The sequence below is a fragment of the Drosophila subobscura genome, chromosome O (genome assembly GCF_008121235.1).
Source record: "Drosophila subobscura isolate 14011-0131.10 chromosome O, UCBerk_Dsub_1.0, whole genome shotgun sequence".
Taxonomy (NCBI): Eukaryota; Metazoa; Arthropoda; class Insecta; order Diptera; family Drosophilidae; genus Drosophila; species Drosophila subobscura.
This window is the reverse complement of record NC_048533.1, coordinates 25,252,657-25,269,221: the sequence shown is the minus strand read 5'-3', so window position 1 is coordinate 25,269,221 and position 16,565 is coordinate 25,252,657. Positions and strand designations below refer to the sequence as shown.

Genomic DNA, 16,565 nt, shown 5'->3' with positions numbered 1-16,565 from the left:
ATAAGAAGACTTCTTTTACTCTGAACTGGACTTTATTTTTGTATTTTCCTGACTGCTTTCCGCTTTTGGTAGTTTCTGTGCTCTGTAAAAATTTGCAAATAATTAGTGGACTCTCTTTTGCCACCCCAAAACTCATCGACTTACATTACGCGCAGCTCTTCCAGAGTGGGAACACTCAAACGCGTGGCCAAGCTCTCCTCATCCTGGCCCTGCTGCATCTCCTGTGAATGCTTCTTCAGCTTGTGGGACCGACAATTGGCATTGCAGGCAAATGTTTTCCCACAATAGTTGCAGACGTAGGGTCTCAGGCCCGTGTGGCCAAGCAAGTGAGTCTTCAGAGTCTTGGAGCGTTTGAAGAGGGCACCGCAAACATCACACTTCAAGTTGCGCTCCTCTTTGTGCACCACCTTGTGCATGTTCCAGGTGCGTCGCGTTTGCAGCTTCTTGCCGCAAATGTTGCACTCGAAGCTGGGATCCTCGTGGATCTGACGGTGAACCTTCAGACGCGCGCGATTCTTGAAGCCCGCCTTGCACACGGGACACTCGAACGGACGACTGTCCGTGTGGACTAGCTTGTGTTCATTTAATGCTGTTATCGTCTTCAGCTGCTTGCCACAACTGTCGCAAATGTATGGCTTTACGTTCTCGTGCATGCCCTCCTTGTGCAGCCGCAGCGCCGATACTGACGAGAGCGTCTTGTGGCAGAGGTCACAGCTCGTGTTCCTGTCCACCTTCACTTTTCGAACGATTTTCTGGCACTCTTCCTGTTCGATGTGCTTCTCGTAGGAGGCACGATTCCGATAGGTCTTCCCACATCTCTCGCAGTCCATGCGACACCGTTTGCTGGGTGGCTCACCCCGACAAGGTTTACTTTTCTCCTGGCCGTTGTCTGTATGAGAATTTTCCACATTTGCTGGTGGCTTGATCGCTGGCTCCGCGGGACTAGGTGGAAATTCTTGATCATCATCACAGTGGCCAGACACATCCGGCTTGATATCCTCATCGCTGGAATCGCCAGGACACACATCAATCTGCATCTGATGTTGGTTAATGTCCGGTTGAGCAATTAGAACATCTTCCGCCTCCAAATCATTTGCGTTGACATCCATATGGTTCTCCATTAGCTTATCGCCTTGCAAGAGGGGACCCAAGTCTACAAATTCCTGCTTTGAGACGCCACACGGCACGTGGTCGGAGGGAGCGTTTTCTTGTATTCTCTGCGCCTGCTGCGGTAGGACGGATGTGTCTGCCTCTTGGATTACTGGTTCATCTAATACTTGTACGTGGCTGTGATATATGAGATCTTCAGTTTCAAAATCTATGGACTTGGCAGGGCTGGGTTCGCTCTCTGGCACCGGCATCGGCTTAATGATGTGCGACCAGTCGTCCGCGCAGAGTCCATACTGCTGTCTGAGAGCTAATACATCCAGCTGTTTGTTCTGATCCGTCTCTGTGCGGCGCAAGACTTCAAAGATGGCCTGCACCTTGGTAACATGCTCCGCAAAATCGATTAGTTCACTGATCAGCGTGTAGCACTCTGTGCAAAGGACGCTGCTTAGCTCATCCTCCAGACGCATCTACGGAGCAAGTGTCGCATTAGTTCTGGCTAAAGGCAGTGAGAGAAACTTACATGCACCTCGAAGTACCTGCGGATGGCCATAATCATGACATTGTCCCAGGTTCCCTGACCCTTCTCATTCGTATGAACTTTCACATTGCCGCGCACATCGTCCTTGGCACACAGACGGCACCAGTTCAGCCAGTGGCTGTGGGTGGTTTCTCTACTGCTCTCCGCCATCATATCATCAAAGTGAACACATCAGATAAGGCTAATCCAGCTTTCGTATCTCCAAAAGATTGCTTTTGTTTACTTTTTCTTCAATTAAATTAACATATTAGTTTAGCGTGACCATCTCACGCAAAGGTAAATTAGCGGAAAAAAGTGCCAAGAACGCTTTAGTTTGGTTGGTATTTTTAGTAGAGCTTTTGTTGTGTATAAAATATAAACTCGGATAGATTTTAATTTATAGACCAATAAAACATGCAAAATCAATTGTTTGTCAATCGGAAACTAGTTCTAGTTCTTCTGCCGCTGCCTCTGCCGCCTCCTCGGCTTCCTCTGCCTCCTTTTTCGACTTTGCCATTTCACGTGTTCTGCAAAAAATAGGTCGGAAATCAGTAAAGTTTTGAACATTTCGAATGTCACGGCTCATCATTACATGGCTCTCAGCTCATCCAGCGTTGGCACGGGTATGCGTGAAGATTCCTTTTCATCCTCCATCGACGCTTCGTAAGGATGCTTCTTAAACTTGTGGGCGCGACAATTTGTGTTGCTGGCGAAAGCCTTTCCACAGTACTTGCACACATACGGTCGCAGTCCCGTGTGGCTCAAAAGATGTATCTTCATGGCCGTAGAGTTCTTGGAGCCGAGTCCGCAGATATCACACTTGAAGCGGCGCTCATCTGTATGCACGTACTTGTGCTTGTTCAATATTGCTCGTGTCTGTAGTTTCTTTCCGCACACATTGCACTCAAAGCTAGGCGCACCATGGGTTTGCAAGTGGACCTGTCAGGGGTAACAAATATCATAGGTAGCAAATAATCATGTATCAATGGAGGATTCTCTTTTACTTACCCGTAATCGTGCCTTGTTTTTAAACGCCGCATTGCAGACGTGACAAATGCAGGGGCAGTAGTCGGTGTGCACAAGCTTGTGCTCGACGAGAGCCGTGAATGTGGTCAGTCCCTTTCCGCAAACATCACAAATGAAGCGTTTTAGGTTGCAGTGCACTTCCAGCTTGTGTCGCCGCAAGGACGCTGCCGAGATAAGCGTCTTTTGGCAAATTTTACAGGTGTGGCTCCCAGCAGCTGGAGGACTATTATTCTCCATCTCTTGCTGTTCTTCAGGCTGAGTATCACAGCTCTCGTAGTCAGGTAAGGGAGAATCTTCACTTGGCTCGACTTTAATGAAGCGTTTCGGCTCAATGTGTGCAGCAACTTTCGCCAATTGAGTGGGAGTGTTGGTATTGTTTGGTTTCTTGGCAGAAGAACTACCTTTGGGACGACCTCGTCTTCTTTTCACGAGGGACACACTGGGATGTTCATTATCTGTATCAATCAGCGCTTCTATGGGCAGCTTCTCGTCGGGCATCTCACAGACCGGACTTTCTGCTCCAAGAAACTCTTCAGTTCCATCCTCACCGTAGTCCTCGCATTCTGTTTTGTAGTCGACGGACAGTCCGTACTGACGACGCAGCTCAAACACATTGAGCGTCTCCGTTGTCTCCGTGTGACGCAATAGCTCAAAGATTGCCTGCACCTTGTTGACATTTTCGGAGAAGCTAATCAGCTGGCCAACCATGGAGAAGCATTCGTTGCACAGCATGCTGCCCAGTTCCGGCTCCTCCAGCGTCATCTAGAGCGGGAAATTAGCCAGAGAACCTTTGCTTGCACGGAGCTACTCACCTCCACATCAAAGCATTTGCTAATTATCCTTACAACTTCCTCATCGTCTGAATTGTCTCGCACCTTGATCTCGGCGTCGTTCTTGGCGCAAAGGCGGCACCAGTACAGCCACTGTTTCCTGAAAGCATGTTCGGTCGCATAGTCGCCCATGGTTATTCAAATGTACTTGCTTTGCTAGTCAGACAGCATTAAATGTAATTCCATGTAATTTCAATTCACTTACATCTTGTCGGCGCTTTGTAGGGCTGTAAATCCATCGATACTATCGAATTTTCACACCTAATAGTGGCATCACTATGAAACTGTACAGCTGAACGAGGCGCTGTGCCAGTGTGACCAGCGTTAGTGTTAATACAAAAACCTTTGTATTGTTTAATATACTTTACTGTTTTTAAACTCGTTTTTACAATTTAACTAAACTAATTATTCTATGTATAACTAACTGATCTGTCTATAGAGGCAGCTTCTAAAATAGCTTTCATAATCTTATCCTTGGCAAACTCGGACGCATCACTACTCAATTGTCGCAGTCGATCGGCCACAAAGTCTCCAAAAATCTGCGAAGAATCCTTTTGGTTGTTTACTGCGTTCGCCACAGCCTTGTTGATCATATCCTCATCAATAGTAGTATCGGTGGCAACCACTACCGTTTCGGCCTCTTCTTCAGGGTTATGCTCTGGTCCCGTCAAAGGACATGTGGAGAACATCACCTGCTCAGGCTCGTAAAGGGCCAGATTTTGGAGTATCTGCTCATAGTCAATTGGCTGCGACTTTTCATCCTCTTTCACTTTCCGAATTTTTTCGCGCCTTACAGTTGGCGGCTTCGATCTAACTTTGGGACTACTTCTGATGTTGCTGTGGCAAATTGAAATCTCGATCGCATCTTCAGCGTCGGCCTAGGTGTGCATATTTCCAAGTTAATACAATGCGTGTGAGACGAGACGGAGGCAGATATAATGCTCACCAAATGGGCAGCTGGCTTGACTTCAATGACAGGCTCAGAGTTCCTCTTCCTATGCTTCATCGTCCGGGCATGGGCGCGCAAGTCGCATATTTTGGTATTCACGCCACACTTGCAGAATCGGCAGTGCGCACGATAAGAGTCTTCTGGGTCCCGGCGCAACCACGGCCGGAACTCGGGCATTTGCAGCCAGGCGTCACGAAGCTTCTGCTTGTATATTTTCATTGTTTGGTTCAAAAATAAACACTAGCAGCCGAAAAAAACAACAAAACCATGCAACAAATTAATACAATTAGGGATGACAATAACAACCTCGTAGTGTGACCGACCGCGGAACTATCGCTAAGCATACGGTATATAACAAAGAATATTGTCAAGCAGGTGTATTTCGGCATATTTCCGAGCGTCAGGTCACACTGCAAACACACGTGAAGTAAACGCCAGCAAAATGAAAACGCCGAAAAATAAAGGAAATGTGAACGGTGAATTAAAACAGGCGAAGAAGCCACCTGTTGTTGCCCCGGAGAGCAAGCTAATCAAAAAGAAACAAAAGAAGCCAAAGCAACCCAAGACAGAGCAGGCCGCAGTGAAAAAGGCGGTGGACAATGAGAGTCCAAAGAAACTGACGGTAGCAGACCTGGCCAAGATCGAGAAGAAGCGGGCCAAAAAGGCTGGCCAGAAGCTAAAGAAACAGCAACAAAAGTTATTAAAAGCTTCCGCTGCACCAACAGAGAAAGAGGTCAAGAAAGAAACTATCAAGTCCGAAGAAGCAACTGAAAAAGTGACCCCCAAGACAGCCGCTAAACCAGAGAATAAACAGCTGCAAAAGGCCACCAAGAAATCCAAGGCCAACAACAAGGATGAAGGTAATGCGAATTTCAAATATTATTCGGTATCTCTTTACCACAGTCTTTCAATTGATTACAAACAGGCGCTGTCAAATGGGAGCGGGATCCTGCCGAGGAAGCTGCTACCATTTTTATTGGCAATCTTCCCATCAACACCAAGCGCGTCCAGTTGGCGCGCCTCTTGGTGCCTTATGGCAAAATCAAGTCCGTACGCCTTCGCACAGCTGGTGGCACGCGATTGTTCAAGCACAAACAGCGCAAGGGAACGGACTCACTAAACGCCTACGTTGTGCTCGAAAGTGCCGAGATTGCTGCGAAGGCGCTGGCGTTGAATGGCACAGAATTCAAGGAGAATCACTTGCGTGTAACCCCAGCTGCAAAGTCGGGTGGTGGTGGTGGAGATAATAACTTGCCCCAAGATGCCGATGCCAAGCGCACCATCTTCGTCGGTAGCCTAAAATACTGTAGGTGATCTCTTCATCGCTGAATTTATGAATTATAATTACATTACATTTTCTTGTTTTAGCGGCCAACGAGGAGAAGCTGCGTGAAATATTCTCCAGCTGTGGTGAAATCGACTATATCCGCTGCTTACAGGAAGGCGAAAAGGGCTGCAAAGGCGTGGCCTATGTGTGCTTCAAGAAGCCCGATGCCGTGGGTCTGGCACTGGAGCTCAACCAGACACTGCTCGACGATAGGCCAATAAATGTGGAACGCTATTTGGTCAAGAAGTTGGGCGCCAAACAGGTGCGCGATGCTGCTGCTTCGAAATCAGGTCCTCCATCGAAATCAAAGACCAAGCAGAACTCAGTGGGTGCCAAGAAGCGTCTGGATAAAAAGCAGCACAAGCAGAACGGCAAGCCAGCAGCGGCGCAGGGAGACAGTGCTGCGGCGGGCAGCAAAAAGAAATCAGAGTATCGGGGCGTCAAGGTTGATGGCATCAAAAAGGCCAAGAAGCCAAAGAAGAAGAGCAACGACCAGCTCAATGCGATGGCCAAGAAGATTGCACCAAAGCCGAAAAACTAATGTGAAGCTAGCCTAAGTCTTTAGTTTTAAATTAGTGACAATCTAATTGAAAGGGTTGGACCTTTTCCAGTTATAATTTGACTCAATTCCGAACACAAAACGAACCACCGGAACAATCCCTCAAAAATATTGTACGATTTCTTACAAGACTATTTTTCCACACCCGAAACATAAATGCCATTGCACTTTTTGTTCAAAAAAATATCTTGTTCTTATTCCAATTCCATTTTTACGGTACATTCAAGAATATAGGGTATCGAAACACCATACGCTCGTTTTTTCAACGGAAATGGAATCACACCCTACTACCGGCTGCCCAGCAACAATTTGTCAAAGGCGTTTTATGCTATTTCTTTTATTTACCCTTTTAGATTTAACCTCTTTTTATAGACAATACAATCAAAATAAATCCTAAAAACTACCCAATCTTGTAAAAAATTGAATGATGATTCGGGTAAAATTATAGCCTTAGAGCTGCGATTTCTAACTAGCTGGTAATATTAAACAGAAGGTCAAGATCGACGAATATTATTTTAGATTTACGGTATATTTACAGTATATTTTAAAAATGAAATGGAATATTTCCTAGGGTCTCTCGGTATACTTTATCGACAAGTCCGCAGTGTCACTTACGAAAACAGCTGTTGAACAGAAATTATTCAGAAATTCAAAGTTGGTCGGCAGTTATATTGGTTTTTAATCACTTTATATACAAATCAAGGTAAGTGGAGATCGAATTTCCCTGTTATGGATAGCCGGAACAGTTCCCGCACTCATTTGCAGCATGAACATATGCAAAAATTTCAAGTTTCTACGCCTCACTCGATGCTGCATGCGTAACTTTGCCGACACCCGGCCTGGGAAGCCAACTTCCACTCTGGAGAAATTGGCCCACCGGGAGCTGACTCGGGTCCATGGGGCGGAGGTGCTGCCGTTTTTGCAAGGTCTGGTCACCAACGATGTGTCCCACTTGCAGCGGCCGGATGGTCCGTCCTCCATATACGCCATGTTCCTGAACAAAGGGGGGCGAGTGCTATACGACACGATCGTATATCGTACAGACAGCCCGGACACCTACCTTCTGGAGTGCGACCGGCAAGTTTCCGAGGAGTTCAGACGCCACTTGCGCACCTTTCGCGTTCGCAAGAAGATCGACATCGACTCTATCGATGATGAATACGCGCCCTGGGTCCTGTTCAATGGCCACAACGGGGGCGAAAAGCTGCAAAATAACAAAGAATTGGAAGTCTTCATCTCATCAGATCCCAGGCTCGCAGCGCTGGGCACACGCATTCTGGCTCCCACAGACTTGGGCTTGCAGCAGCTGGTCAGCGGCTTGTGGCGCAAGAATGAGGCGAATCTGACACCGCCGTCATCGGGGAGCAACTATCAATTGCTGCGCTACAAGCAGGGCGTTGGCGAGGGCAGTGAGGAGCTGCCGCCGGGCAAGTGCTTTCCCCTGGAGGCGAACGCAGACTTCCTCAACGGCGTAAGCTTCAACAAGGGCTGCTATGTGGGCCAGGAGCTCACCGCCCGCATTCATCACTCGGGTGTGATACGCAAGCGCTATATGCCCATACGTCTGACGGCGCCATTGGGAGCCAACCAGACGGTTCAGTCTGTGGCTGGTGCTAATCTCGGACGCGTCTTTGGGCATGCCCATAACCATGGCGTTGCCCTGCTGCGCATTGAGCAGGTGCTCAACGGTGCTCAAGAGCTGGTGGTCGATGGTGAGCGCTGCTTTGCCGAGCGTCCCGACTGGTGGCCCAGCGACCTGCCGAGCAAGCGTCGCCAGACCTTCACAGATTGACCATCGAGCGCTGACTGCGTTTAATTGTTCTTAGTCTTAAGTGTTGCACATTATTTAGTCATTAGTAAAGGTCATGCTCCTTCCTCACTGTGAAAGCTTTCCAGTTTTCTTGTGTTCGTTCGTTCTCTTGCAGTGCGCCATAATGGATGAGGATGACCAGCCTAGCACCAGCAGCGCCAGCCGCAGCGTCAACGTAGACATAGACGAAGACATAGGCAATGATCTGGACGATGAGGATCTTGTGTTGAATGATGAGGCTGCTGAAATCGCACGCCTGCAGCTGCCCGAAGAGGATGAGAAGCCAAAGGAGGAGCTCGATCCGAAGGAGCGGGACGAGCGCATTGCCAAGATTGACTTTCGCTGCTCTGCCTGCGACATGCACGAACTCGTACACTACTTTGGACGGGAGCCGCCCTTTGCGTTGGGCATCAAATACCTCGAGAATACATTTGTGATGCGCGATCCCTTCCAGCCGCCGCCGCCACGCTGGCAGATGAAGCCCGAGTACTACATTGCCATCGGCTCCCATTGCAGCAGCTGCTCGAAGGTGGTGTGCAAGGATGCTGCATGCAGCTACTACTACACAAAGACCGTTTGCCTGCCCTGTGGCAAGGCCGAGCTTAAGGATTGGCCCGTGGAGGCCCAGGCGCGTTTTCGCAAACAACTGGCGGCCGCCGAAGCCGACAAGGACAAGTAGACGGGCTCTGGGTATTGGGAATTTTGCATTTATTAAGGCTAAGATTGATCTATGGCCGGAAGGTTAGCATTTGTGAAGTGCGGGACGGGGGGCAACATTAATAGCGTCTAATGTTTGTGCTACAAATTTGAGTGAGTGATTAAAAAATAAACAAACAGGGGAATAGACATTGTCGAGCCTAAGAGTTAACCACTACGACCACGCAACTGGAATGCGTTCACTTGTTGGCCAGAATCTCGAATTTCATGCCGTGCTCGTGCTTCTCCAGTTCGCTGATGAGGCTCGTCTTGGAGAAGGCGGCAGCCGGGGCCAGGACACCGCCGTTGTTGGGCATCTTGTCGCTCTCTCGCAGGATGGTTAGAGCGGTCGAAAGCAGAGCCACACATGTGGCGCCGTAGCCAGGATTCATGCCCGAGACGCGCACCATCAGTGTCTTGGTGGGTGGCTCCGTGTACTGGTCCGTGCTCTCGGCCAGCCGCTCGGACTGGGCCCAGCCAGTTGCCTTGAATGTCATCTTGAAGTAGGTGCGCTCCATGGAGTCCTCGCTGGGACCGGCGCGAGAGGCCAGGCCACCCGAGAAGATGCCCGGGTACTTGAGCAGCAGAGTGCGGCCGATTTGGAACTTGGACATCAGGCCAAAGATGCTGGCAAACAGAACCACAGCAGCGGCTGCTATCCAGGAGGGGAATCCGACGTAGGCGTGCATCTGTACTGGGCGCTTCTTGTCCTGGTCGTAGAGGAAACGCTGCGAGCGCATCACCACCGACCGATCGGAGCCCGGGAAGGGCAGGCAGATCTTGTCCACCTCTGTGGAGCGGAAGATCAACGGACGATGCTTCAGCAGCGGATAGAACTTGGGCAAGCGCTGGGGGAACAGCTTCTGCCGTATGCCACGCAGCTCGTCCGAGTGGGCCAGCCCATAGACGGCGCTCTCCCAGGTGCCATAGTTGAGGCCAGCACGGGTGCCGGAATCGCCGCCTTCCTTGACGCCACTCTCCAGAAACGTTTCCACCGAATTGACAACGCCGTCGAAGTTCTTCTCCACAAAGACGACGCCCATGTCGGCGGGTATGGAGTCAAAGCCGCAGGCACTGACCACATACACACCACGCTCCTTTGCGCGCTGATCGTACTTCAGCTGCATCGTCTCCATGTACTGCGGCTCCCCGCTGACGTCCACGTGATGCGTGCCCGCCTCGATGCAGGCGCTGACCACCTTCTCGCCATGGAAGCGATAGGGGCCCGCCGTGTTAACCACAATGCGACACCGCTTGGCCATTTCCAGCAGGGAGGCCTCGTCGCTGATGTCCGCTATGAAGATGGGCGTCTGCGACAGATCCTTCTTGGCCTTGGCCCCCATCTGCTTCAGCACCGACTCCAGCTTCTCCCGATTGCGTCCGGCAATGCCCCATCGCAGACCGTTCAGCACGGTGACCGCCTCAAAAACCGTATACTTTCCGGTGAAGCCGCTGGCTCCGAAAATTATAACATCCAATCGTTCCGCTGCCATTTCACAAGCGCTGACGTTTCGACAAAATGCTTTCTACTGGAACAGATCGTTATCAGAATGTCGTCGCTGCCTGCTGCTGGTGCTACTGCTGCTGGTACTGCTCTCTGCGATTAAAAATATTCGGCTTTATATTATGTACTATAAACGTTCTGCTGCTCGCTAACCTTTACCGCTGACTATTGATTCTGTCAATCTGGATGGGCTAATTGATGTATTTATAGTATATGTGGTGTGCACATATCCATCTGAATCGGTCAAGGGTCGGACAATAGTGATTAAATGCGGCAAATCGAAGTCCAAGTGTTTTCCAATCGCCAATCGTTCATGAGCAAAAGCATGAGAACGAACCAGTGCATTGAGCATTGAATGGCTTTAAATGTGTAGGCGGCGCTGCACACATACATATACATATGTTTGTAGGGCCGCGAAGGCTGATGCACTCAAACCAGTTTTCCCCCTATTAATTTAGCTAAATGCGCAGTAAAATGTTATTAGCGCCATATGAAATATTATGAGCGCTGAGGTCATTGCCACAACATTACAACCGTAAACAGCCAAAATTCAAAGGTTTATGATACAATTTCAGTTTTAAATATATTCAAATATTTTAATTACCTTTTTGCGTGCATTTTCGGAACTAGTTCACAGCATGTAGAGTTTCTGGTCACACTAAGCTGCATACGAAAGCTGCCAACTTGCATTCGACTTTTGGCGCCAGCTGTATTGACCTTTTTTAGTCTTGCCTCATTTTATGAGCAATTTAAGAATTAAAGTGTCAGTGTTTCTGCTAACTAGCTTTTAAAATTATATTTATATTTTTGAGAGATATATGTTTGATCGATAGTTTTGCGGTGTGTGTCCTTGATGCGCGTAATGGGGCTGTCAAATATTTGAAACATATCATCGGTAATATCACTGCAAAAATATCGATATATTTGATTTAGTTTAATATACAATTTGTAAAATATAATGTCATAAGGAGTACAATCCAATAAAAAGGAGTATTTATAATAAGCAAAACTTATTCTTCCATCGGATTAAATTATTGTTTCAGTGGTGAAAGTCGTTGGAAGCTAGTAACATCAAATCGAACATCAAAATCGAGAAATATGATTTAGGACTACGGTACATTTACGGTATATTTTGAAGATGCAATGGTATATTTTGGTATATTTACGAGGCCCTGGCGGTATATTTTATCGATAATTTCGCGGTCACTGCGGTCACACTCCTAGCGCGTTGTTTAATTTTTTGTTGGCGTCGGTTCGTGCATTTCTTTTGTCCACTAAACAATTGTATTTTCGTGTAATTAACTGCGGTTGTCATTTAAAACGACAAAAGGTTGGTTGTGTCACTATTAATTATACAAAATTGAGAAAAGGAGAGTTTTGCGAGTGGAGTGGTTTCCGTGCAGCAGTTTTCTTTGTTGCGGTAGGATGTGAAGCTTGGTGTAGATAATTTTTGCGCGTACAAACTAGGTACCGGGCGGCGGCGGCAAAACGTCTCGTGAGTGTCCAAGTTTAAGCGAAAAAGGCGGAGACAGGCGCCCTTTTACTGTCGCTCGAGGGGTTTAGTGTTTGTATCGCCCGCACCCATATATGTGCACTTTAACTCAAATGCATTAATGGTAATTGCGGGTGCTGCTGCAACAGCAGCCGCCGCGCCGCCATTTTAAAAAACGTACCCCGTATCTGAGCCTCGGAAGATTGCCTGCCTCTGCTGGTACAGTGGTGGCAAAGCATTAATGTCAATCTCTGCAATTTATCCAGAGCATTATAAAACCCAATGTTGCACTGTTTATGTAATTGGTTTATATCAATAGATTATAAAAGAGTCGTATAAATTCTTGTCTATTCGAGCTAACAATTATCCACACATGTGCAGTGCCTACTTTTTTGGCGCGCACTGTAACCCGCCTTTTCTTACACACTCTCACAAATCAAAAACAGTTGTTTGTTCTTCTTTTTATAGGAAAATTAAGAAGGCGGGACTCGGTCTGTCTTATGTTTATGTTATTTTTTGCTGATCCGATCAGAGCTAGTTGAAGTTAATTAACAATTCGCGTTGAAGCAAAGTTACCACTCATCTCACACATGCTCTTACATAAATGTATGCTCACACACTTATGCTGTTGTTGTTTCTGAGTTTAATCAACTCTTGTCGCATACACATACATCTACAGTGACTGACAAAAGTATATGCAAGAATCTAAACATCCAGCGTGCGCCATAAGGGCCATATGACATCAAGAGCTCTGCTCCATCCGGTGTAAATATACTTTTGTCCGCCACTGTGGTCGAGAACACAAAACGAATATCAAAACAAAAAGAATCATATGAAAGGGAGTGAGAGGGCGAGGGCTTGGCGCATAACTGTGCTTCATTGCCCACAATAAATGCATATTGTACGTGCATATGTGTGTAGATATGCATGTGTACACACACACATGATATCTGCCGTTTCTCTATGTATGCATGTATTTTTCTCGCCGGCAGCATCTTGCGCCGTTTGCAATTTTTTTGTGTGCCGTTTATATCTTTCGCATTGGATTGGCGCTTTCTAAAAAGAAAATCCGAATGTGGCTGCTCAATGCATTTTCTAGCGCACCCTACCTTTCATTTTCCCCCACACCCCGTGCAGCTGCACCCCCCTCACGTGTGTGTCATCCACCTTGAATGCAACTAGTTTTGTTACCCTTATAACTTGTATATGCGACTAGAAACGGCGTTGATCGTGAATAATTAAATATGGAGAGATTATTGAAAGTAGACTAAGCTGAGGCGATATGTGTGATGTGCAGTTAAACGTAAAAGTTAACTTGATTCCAGTAAGAATATAAAACATTTTAGCATAATTAGGGTATCCAAGCCCAGTGTTTGTCGTTTCTTGATTTGCCATTTATCTACCATCGAGCTTGTTCAACTGTAGCTCGCTGTGACCAGGGGGAAGGAATCGCGCATTTATTCTTCGTCTTTTTAGATATTTTACTTATTCTTCATTCCTTATGCGACCCAATGCGTTCTTGTCGTTTCTTCTCTTCTCTCTTTTGCAATTCTATACCCTTACAAGAGTATAAACCACTATGTTTGCACTGATGTTGGAGCCATTATAAAAGTGCTACCGTAGGGTATCGCAAGCTTCGTTCTCCGAATTTTTCCTTATTTTCCTGTTCCACTTGCAATGCAACAGAACAAAACAGAGTGAAAAAAACGCAGGTTTGCTTCTTTTAATGTTGCGTGTTGGCCAGTGTTTGTTTTGGGCTATGTCGCGTTTTGTTTCGAATGCATATAATGGAACGGAAGCCTTTGAAAAATATTTTGTGTAGAGGGGAATCACTCAGGCAGAACCATAAAAGACTTTTAATCAGTTCTAAGGGAAAACAGCATAGGAAAAGTTATTGGGACTCTGTAAATTGTTTTTGCCTAAACATAGGAGCATGGCATATGTTTCTTGGGTGGAAGGGCAATTCCCAGTAATAATATTCTAATCTGTACCCGTCATAAACGACAGCTGTCTCCGTAGGTAGTTGTCCGATTGCCGATTACCTGCGCTCCCTACTTAAAGACAGGACAGGCTCCGTCCTTACTTAAGTTAAGCTGCAGACGTGAAACTGTCAAGACGCGCCGCGAAGCAAACAAGGAAAACGCTAAGCGTATCCCAGATTAGAACGAAATCTTAGCGCTAAGAAAAGTGGCCCAACACTTGGTCCAACTGTGATTGAAAACTACAACAACAGCAACTGTGGTACGTGGGGTGGGGAGGCGTGGTTTCCGAGCCGGTTATCCGAGCTCGGTTGAGGAATGCGATACGATGTAAACATTACCGCAGTCTCTCGACTCGCATATCAATTGAAACTTGTTTAGTTTTCTTTTCGATTTCGCTGCACTTGAAGTGTGAGAGAAGACCTACTGTGAGACCTACTAATCGACTCTCCCTTCTTTCTTTGTCCCTTGCAGAGATCGTGCAACACGGCCAAACAAATTCGATGCTAAGCAAAATGGCTCAACCCAACAATGTCAGTGGTGGAGGTGGAACGGGAGGAGGAGTATCCGCCAGTGGCTCGGGACGTCGCTTGCCGCTCACGCTTGGCGCTGGAACTGCTGTAAGCCGGTCCCAACAGGGCGGTGGCAGCCCCCAGAACGGTGGCAAGAAGGCAGAATCATTTGGCGCTGGCCCATTTGTATCGCTCAAAAAAACCAGCGGACAGAGATCCGGATCAACGAGCTCTTCCTCGAGTGGCTCCACCCCCAAGGAGGACGAGAAGAAGAGCACTAATGGCGTCGGCAAGTCCGCCAACGGGAAAGATAAGACACCGCAGAACGGCAACTCCGCCAAGGAACAGAAGCCCAAGGAAAAGGTCGAAAAACTAGCTGAGAAGAGGGACAACAAGGATGCCCAAGAAAACACCAACGTCAACAGCGAAAAGGAAGCCAAACAGGCCGTAGCAGATACTGCACCAATTGTAAAAAAGAAAAGACTGTAGAGATTGATCTAACCGTCGCTGAACCTAATAATGATGTGGTTGTGGTACAAGAGAGTCCAGTGAAAGTGCCCACCACCCCCACTGGCGAGCGGAAATCGTTGCGCAAAGCGGCGGCGGCCAGCCAGCAAAAATCTCCAAGCAACAAGCAGAGCTCCTCGCCGGCTACAAAGAAACAGACAGAAACGGCAGTGGCTGCTCCAGAGCCAGTGGTGGAGACTCCCGGTACACCACAGGAGGATGTTGAAATGGAGCCACTGACCATGGATGCCTCACCCATACGCAGTGTGACGAGTGCTGTTGGCCATCTCAATGCCCAGCCGGCTGCCACATCGACACCAGGACGCCGCCTGTTTGGTTTCGGGGGAAGCACCAAGCCGCCGAGCAATGAAGTCAACCTGGTTGCTCAGCCATCCAGCCCGGCCCCGGTCCGCACTTTTGCACAGATCAGTGGTCGGCGCAGCATACGCAACACAACCTCGCTGACACCGTCAAAAGTGGGCACCTACAGATGCACCAACAATGATCTGGATACATCTAACTGCACAAATTACAGCATGAATGCTACAGTTGGCTCAGAGATACCCAACAGTTCGTCATTCTCCTTCTCGTTCTTTGGGCGCGGACGCAAGCGCGAGCGTACACCGCCCCAACAACTGCTGGGATCACAGTCGACCACTGACTTGCCGCTGGAAATGGAAACTTCGCCACCAAAGCGCGCCCGCTTTGATCTCTTCAGCCTGAACTTGGCATCTCCTTTCTCTTTGCTACGCTCGCGCTTCTCGAAGACCGTCAACATCAGCTCGCCCCAGCGATTGCGTCTGGATCAATCCTCAACCGAAGGAGACGAAAATGGCAAAGTCCAGGACGTTCAGTGCATTGCTGTCGAAATGGATCAACAGCAGCTCAACATATCTTCGGGCAGTGCTGAGGAGCAGGACAAAAAGGAGGTGACTGTCGGCCAAGAGGCGGGCCTGGAGACGCCTAAGAAGGCCGGAAGTCCAGACAAAGAAATCCACGAGAAAGAAATCAACAATGGCACCGCCGAAGCTGATGGCGAGAATATTTCTTCGGTTGCAGAGGCTGCCGTGGAAGTATCTGTGGGCGAAAACCGTTCGCGCTGCTCAATAATGTAAACGATGAATGGATGGATGGACTTCCCTCAATGATAAACAACTCCCAATCCCCTTACCCTTAGCTGATAAAATTATGTCTTATGTCGTAGCATATCCGTCACCCTTTCATGTAGTTTGTGTTTTGACAAAAATCACATGTTAAGAGTGAGCTGCAACCCCACCCCTTTTATGGCCATAGCCAGCACGTGATGCGGCACTGGCTGTTCTCTTCTGGCGGAAGGAAGAGCTAACCCAAGCAAGGCCCATCACGTGTCCGTCCTGGCGGTGATTCCTCGCTAAATGGCTGAGTTGCAATCTGAAGCTTCTCAGGCATCCACTGACGAATCGCCTGGCACCGAGAACAATACGCCACCATCTCGTGTGTACCCAGACAATTTGGGTACCAGAAGAAACAAGTATTTAGTTGTAGTGGATAAGAATTCGAAGTTTTATGTTAAATGTACGTCATTTTTCGTTAAATTAAAGGCTTTCTATCAAATAAACACAAGAAAGTATAATATAAACAAAAAGTTGCGACAAAATTTAACGCATATTTCATAAATAAAGTGCATTTTTAATAAAAACGTTTTGAATTAATTTAATTTTCACGAAAATCAGCTATTTTATCATTGAGTGGGTTTTTGCCGGATATG

General features: G+C 47.7%; 8 protein-coding genes across 12 annotated transcripts; 4 read left to right on the top strand and 4 right to left on the bottom strand.

Annotated features, from left to right (window-relative positions):
- Positions 1–13: 13 nt before the first annotated feature.
- On the bottom strand, positions 14–1,926 carry LOC117898392 (zinc finger protein weckle). Its single transcript, XM_034807749.1, has 3 exons — positions 1,631–1,926; positions 145–1,577; positions 14–82 (listed from the first exon to the last, which is right to left on the bottom strand). The coding sequence occupies exons 1-3, from the start codon at positions 1,799–1,801 to the stop codon at positions 16–18; spliced, it is 1,671 nt and encodes a 556-aa protein (XP_034663640.1). The 5' UTR covers positions 1,802–1,926; the 3' UTR covers positions 14–15.
- Positions 1,927–1,955: 29 nt separating this feature from the next.
- Positions 1,956–3,793, bottom strand: LOC117898393 (zinc finger protein weckle). Of its 2 annotated transcripts, XM_034807751.1 has the most exons (5): positions 3,689–3,793; positions 3,466–3,583; positions 2,636–3,415; positions 2,220–2,566; positions 1,956–2,154 (listed from the first exon to the last, which is right to left on the bottom strand). In XM_034807751.1, coding segments are annotated over exons 1-5 (1,341 nt in total). In that variant the 5' UTR covers positions 3,691–3,793; the 3' UTR covers positions 1,956–2,060. The 2 variants fall into 2 exon arrangements, with proteins under 2 accessions (XP_034663642.1, XP_034663641.1); XM_034807750.1 differs by lacking the exon at positions 3,689–3,793 and having other exon boundaries at positions 3,466–3,656.
- Positions 3,794–3,845: 52 nt separating this feature from the next.
- On the bottom strand, positions 3,846–4,710 carry LOC117898399. Its single transcript, XM_034807757.1, has 2 exons — positions 4,430–4,710; positions 3,846–4,361 (listed from the first exon to the last, which is right to left on the bottom strand). The coding sequence occupies exons 1-2, from the start codon at positions 4,649–4,651 to the stop codon at positions 3,894–3,896; spliced, it is 690 nt and encodes a 229-aa protein (XP_034663648.1). The 5' UTR covers positions 4,652–4,710; the 3' UTR covers positions 3,846–3,893.
- Positions 4,711–4,831: 121 nt separating this feature from the next.
- LOC117898395 (RNA-binding protein 34) lies at positions 4,832–6,498 on the top strand. Its single transcript, XM_034807753.1, has 3 exons — positions 4,832–5,292; positions 5,358–5,738; positions 5,801–6,498. Exons 1-3 carry the CDS (start codon positions 4,875–4,877, stop codon positions 6,298–6,300), a joined length of 1,299 nt encoding a protein of 432 aa, XP_034663644.1. The 5' UTR covers positions 4,832–4,874; the 3' UTR covers positions 6,301–6,498.
- A 418-nt stretch (positions 6,499–6,916) lies between these two features.
- Positions 6,917–8,974, top strand: LOC117898400 (cysteine-rich DPF motif domain-containing protein 1). Of its 3 annotated transcripts, none has more exons than XM_034807759.1 (2): positions 6,917–7,021; positions 8,244–8,974. In XM_034807759.1, exon 2 carries the CDS (start codon positions 8,253–8,255, stop codon positions 8,805–8,807), a length of 555 nt encoding a protein of 184 aa, XP_034663650.1. In that variant the 5' UTR covers positions 6,917–7,021; positions 8,244–8,252; the 3' UTR covers positions 8,808–8,974. The 3 variants fall into 3 exon arrangements, with proteins under 3 accessions (XP_034663650.1, XP_034663652.1, XP_034663651.1); XM_034807761.1 differs by having other exon boundaries at positions 6,918–7,021; positions 8,215–8,974; XM_034807760.1 differs by having other exon boundaries at positions 6,921–7,021; positions 8,207–8,974.
- LOC117898398 (putative transferase CAF17, mitochondrial) lies at positions 6,919–8,201 on the top strand. Its single transcript, XM_034807756.1, has 2 exons — positions 6,919–7,021; positions 7,084–8,201. Exon 2 carries the CDS (start codon positions 7,085–7,087, stop codon positions 8,108–8,110), a length of 1,026 nt encoding a protein of 341 aa, XP_034663647.1. The 5' UTR covers positions 6,919–7,021; position 7,084; the 3' UTR covers positions 8,111–8,201.
- On the bottom strand, positions 8,921–10,663 carry LOC117898396 (saccharopine dehydrogenase-like oxidoreductase). Of its 2 annotated transcripts, none has more exons than XM_034807754.1 (2): positions 10,482–10,663; positions 8,921–10,421 (listed from the first exon to the last, which is right to left on the bottom strand). In XM_034807754.1, the coding sequence occupies exon 2, from the start codon at positions 10,315–10,317 to the stop codon at positions 9,025–9,027; it is 1,293 nt and encodes a 430-aa protein (XP_034663645.1). In that variant the 5' UTR covers positions 10,318–10,421; positions 10,482–10,663; the 3' UTR covers positions 8,921–9,024. The 2 variants fall into 2 exon arrangements, with proteins under 2 accessions (XP_034663645.1, XP_034663646.1); XM_034807755.1 differs by having other exon boundaries at positions 8,921–10,419; positions 10,495–10,663.
- Positions 10,664–11,527: 864 nt separating this feature from the next.
- LOC117897310 (nascent polypeptide-associated complex subunit alpha, muscle-specific form) lies at positions 11,528–16,463 on the top strand. Its single transcript, XM_034806063.1, is given in 3 exon segments — positions 11,528–11,658; positions 14,274–14,752; positions 14,755–16,463. Coding segments are annotated over 2 exon segments (1,629 nt in total). The 5' UTR covers positions 11,528–11,658; positions 14,274–14,302; the 3' UTR covers positions 15,934–16,463.
- The last annotated feature ends 102 nt before the right edge of the window (positions 16,464–16,565 follow it).